At 38.2% G+C, this 3465-nt stretch overlaps 1 protein-coding gene across 1 annotated transcript in view; it reads right to left on the bottom strand.

The window, feature by feature from the left end:
* The window catches only part of LOC107731677 (alpha-1,6-mannosylglycoprotein 6-beta-N-acetylglucosaminyltransferase B-like), a 129061-nt gene that overhangs the window by 98816 nt on the left and 26780 nt on the right, over positions 1-3465 (bottom strand). The window contains exon 3 of the mRNA XM_016542824.1: positions 1374-1518. Within this exon, the coding sequence (XP_016398310.1) occupies positions 1374-1518 (145 nt within the window). The remainder of the gene's footprint in view (positions 1-1373; positions 1519-3465) is intronic.

The raw sequence follows: 3465 nt of genomic DNA on the forward strand, positions 1-3465 counted from the left end.
GCTCTACACTGTTGTATAAAATTATTAGCTTATTTATGTGCTGATATTCAGAAAAGTACATTGATTGTGCAATGAATATAAAAACATAAAAACTCATACATGGGTATTTTTTCTTTCATTGCTTGAATTATAAGGGCATTCTAACTGCATTCTAATGGGCTTCATGGCGCAGTGAGTGAATGCTTCTGGACTCTCAAGATGTGTTTTTGTTTGTTTTTTGCTAAGTCGGTGACATACTCGTCAGCTCTCCTATTGTCTCTCAGTCCCTCACAGTCACACATACAGCACAATGACATTATGTCAGGAGAATGTCTTTAAATTCTAATCAAGGAAAAATCACACCTTCTGTTGTCTTCTTTTTAAAGAACTTCAAAAGTTGCGCTTGAACCAATTTGCACGAAAATTGACGGAAACTTGCTTCAGCTTGTGGCAGCTTGTTACAGTACCGAGTTCTGATTGGCCAATCGCCGTTATTTAGTTCGTGAATTATCATAAGTAGAGAATTTTAACATTTAATTTGCACGATAAATTTTACATAATACACAACATTATTAATCTAAAGGGGATGGTTAGGGGGGATGCTTTTTGTAATTTTTTTCAACCAGGGGGATCCCCCCGCATCCCCCCTCAATTCGAGCCCTGCGTACACCTAACATTCGATTGTACTATTTTTGCATTCAAATGCAAATGTTTATTTTAAATTTTTTTATTCACAATCTCCTCATCACAGGCAGGCACAGCACTCATGTTCGTGTTTGCAGAGGCGGCCTTACACATTAGGCAAAGGTAGGCGACCGCCTTGGGCCCCCAAAAGCCAAGGGCCCCCTAAAATGCTTTTCATATAGGATATGCGCATTAAGCGCGGACACGTGAACGTTTGCTGTTTACGGTGTTTATTACCACGACTACAGTGTGGGGCCCCCAATTCACTAAATCCACCCCTGTGTGTTTGTGTGTGCTGTCTGCGTCACTCATAGCACGTGCCTATATTATGCGCTATATCGAACATTTTTTATATCGTTATCGAAGAAGGTGTACCGTCGATAAATATCGATACCGTTTTATCGCCCAGGCCTAGTGTATAAAGTAAAATTCTTAAAATTAAAACATTGTTTATGAGCATCTTCAAAATCTCTTTTTTTTTTACATTTTAGTTTCACAGATTGATTACTTTGTCCTCAAAGCCATGATGGAACCATGCGCTAACAGCACAAAGATAAACATGGAGATAACTTGCAATTAAAACATTGTGGTGCCGTTCGTGTGCGCTCATCTTGTAAACACGATTATCCCTAGGTGACTTGACGGCAGCAAGTGACACCTGACTTGTAGAATGTTACTGCTGTGCTGTAATCATGAATGTGAAGCTGCACCTGTGGAGAGCAGAGCTCAACTCCTCCAGCCTGTGGGACTCGCTGCTGTTGCTCATTTTTGACAGGGTGTCGATCCTCTTCATGATTATCTCCAACATATCACTGATCTTCCTCAGGACACCGCGAGACTCCAGACCACCCAATACTGTTACACAAAAGAATGAGGACATGTCAGTTCAGACAGATACACAAAGCAACACGTTATGCTTACAGACATTGCTGAAAAGATCAAGGTAAGTTTCAGAAAGGGATATTTAACTCAAAAATGAATATTATTTACTCATCGTAAACCTGTTATTCTAAAGTATCACTTTTTTTCATGGAACACAAAAGGAAATGTTTAGAAGAACATATAGAAAAATTGCAGCATTGCAATAAGGCATGTTTTAGCCACTCTATATGTAATAATGATTTGTATGTATATAGGACTTTAATAGGTTTGCATGTTGTCATAGTCATTTTAGTTCATTTAATTTCTCTTAATATTTTATATGTGTAAGGTGACCATATGTCCTGGCCAGGATTTTTATATTGCCTATATATTTATATATGATCAATAAAAAATTTTTACTACCCCAAACTTTGAACAGCATTGTATGTAACTTAGCTTGGTATATTTTTTGACTAGTTTTCACAACACTGATTTTCAGTAAGCATAAATAATACCTTAAATGTTGACCTAAACTACTGCCTTTTTGTCATTTTCGAAGCTCAGCAGACCTATTTCCACTTCACTTTCATTGTATGGGGTAGATTTGTGTGCCATGAATTTGTAAACATCATCTTTTGTGTTCTACATAAAGGTTTGGAATGACACGAGGGTAAATGATGGAAGAACAGTTGACACCACAGCTATACGGGTCCCCATGCAGTTAGACCAGCACCAGTCCAGCATGGAAATTTATGTTGGCCTGAGCCAGTCTTTTCAACAGAGGAAAAACACAAAACAGAGATAAGTATACTCTAGGGTTGTACTACTGAGAAAAGCTCAAAAACAAAGTCATGGCAAAACAAAGAGCCTAAATTGAGACTGAACTCAAATTCGCTGGCATATTAGTTGTATTTACTCATAATACAAACAACAGGCTGAGGGTTTTATTCAACAACATTTCAAAAGCATCTCATTAGCACAGCCTCTCTCTCCAGAGCATCAGCGGTGAGGCAGCCTACTTCAACTCGAAAGGACACAAACAGCACAATACAGGAAGGGAACCAATTAGGCTGACAGTCAAGTTTAATTTCAGAGCTTTCCGAACTCCTGCTGTCTTTTTCCCAGGAAGCTGGTGCAAGTGAGCGGATGCCTCTCACCTGGCCAATTAAACAGAACACATCTATAACTGTGAGGTCAGTAGGCCTTCAGAACACTCCGCTCTGACATTCTCTGTTCCCACTCGCAGCTGAGATCATCGTGAAATGAATGCATCTTACTAATGATAAAGGCTACAAGAACATTATAACCGAGTTATTTCGAAAGTTTCTTTTACCCACATGAAAGCCTCTGCGGCTGATCTTCATCAGAGCTAGACTACTTTATACTGAGGTCAACACTTCTCAGAGTTGGATTTGTGAACTTTCATTGTAAGTAACATGCTCACCAAAGCATTACTCTGTGATTGTACTCACCCTCATGTTGTTGTTTTAAACTTGCATGCATTTCTGTCATATTTTAAAGAATTTTTGGGTTAAAAAAAACAGTAGAATGCATTGATTTTCATTGTATAGAAAAAAAAAATGAGTCAACTAATTGGGAATACAGAAGTGTGTATTACTAGTTAGGTTGCATGTTTACATGACTGCGAATGGGCATTGAGACATGTACATAGTCTTATTTTCTTTTCTTTTTTTTAAGCTGAGAAGTTGCAACGGATCTTTTCTTCCGTATTGTGACACATAGCCAAGTGAAATGGATTATCAAGACAGAAAAAAAAAACCATAGGATTGAGACTTGGTTCTGTGCTATTGGTTCTTAAAGGGGTCATTTGATGCGATTTCAAGTTTTCCTTTCTCTTTGGAGTGTTACAAGCTCTTGGTGCATAAAGAAGATCTGTAAAGTTGCAAAGACTAAAGTCTCAAATCCAAAGAGATATTCTTC

The sequence above is a fragment of the Sinocyclocheilus rhinocerous genome, unplaced genomic scaffold (assembly GCF_001515625.1).
Source record: "Sinocyclocheilus rhinocerous isolate Xijiao unplaced genomic scaffold, SAMN03320098_v1.1 scaffold1902, whole genome shotgun sequence".
In the NCBI taxonomy this organism is placed as follows: Eukaryota; Metazoa; Chordata; class Actinopteri; order Cypriniformes; family Cyprinidae; genus Sinocyclocheilus; species Sinocyclocheilus rhinocerous.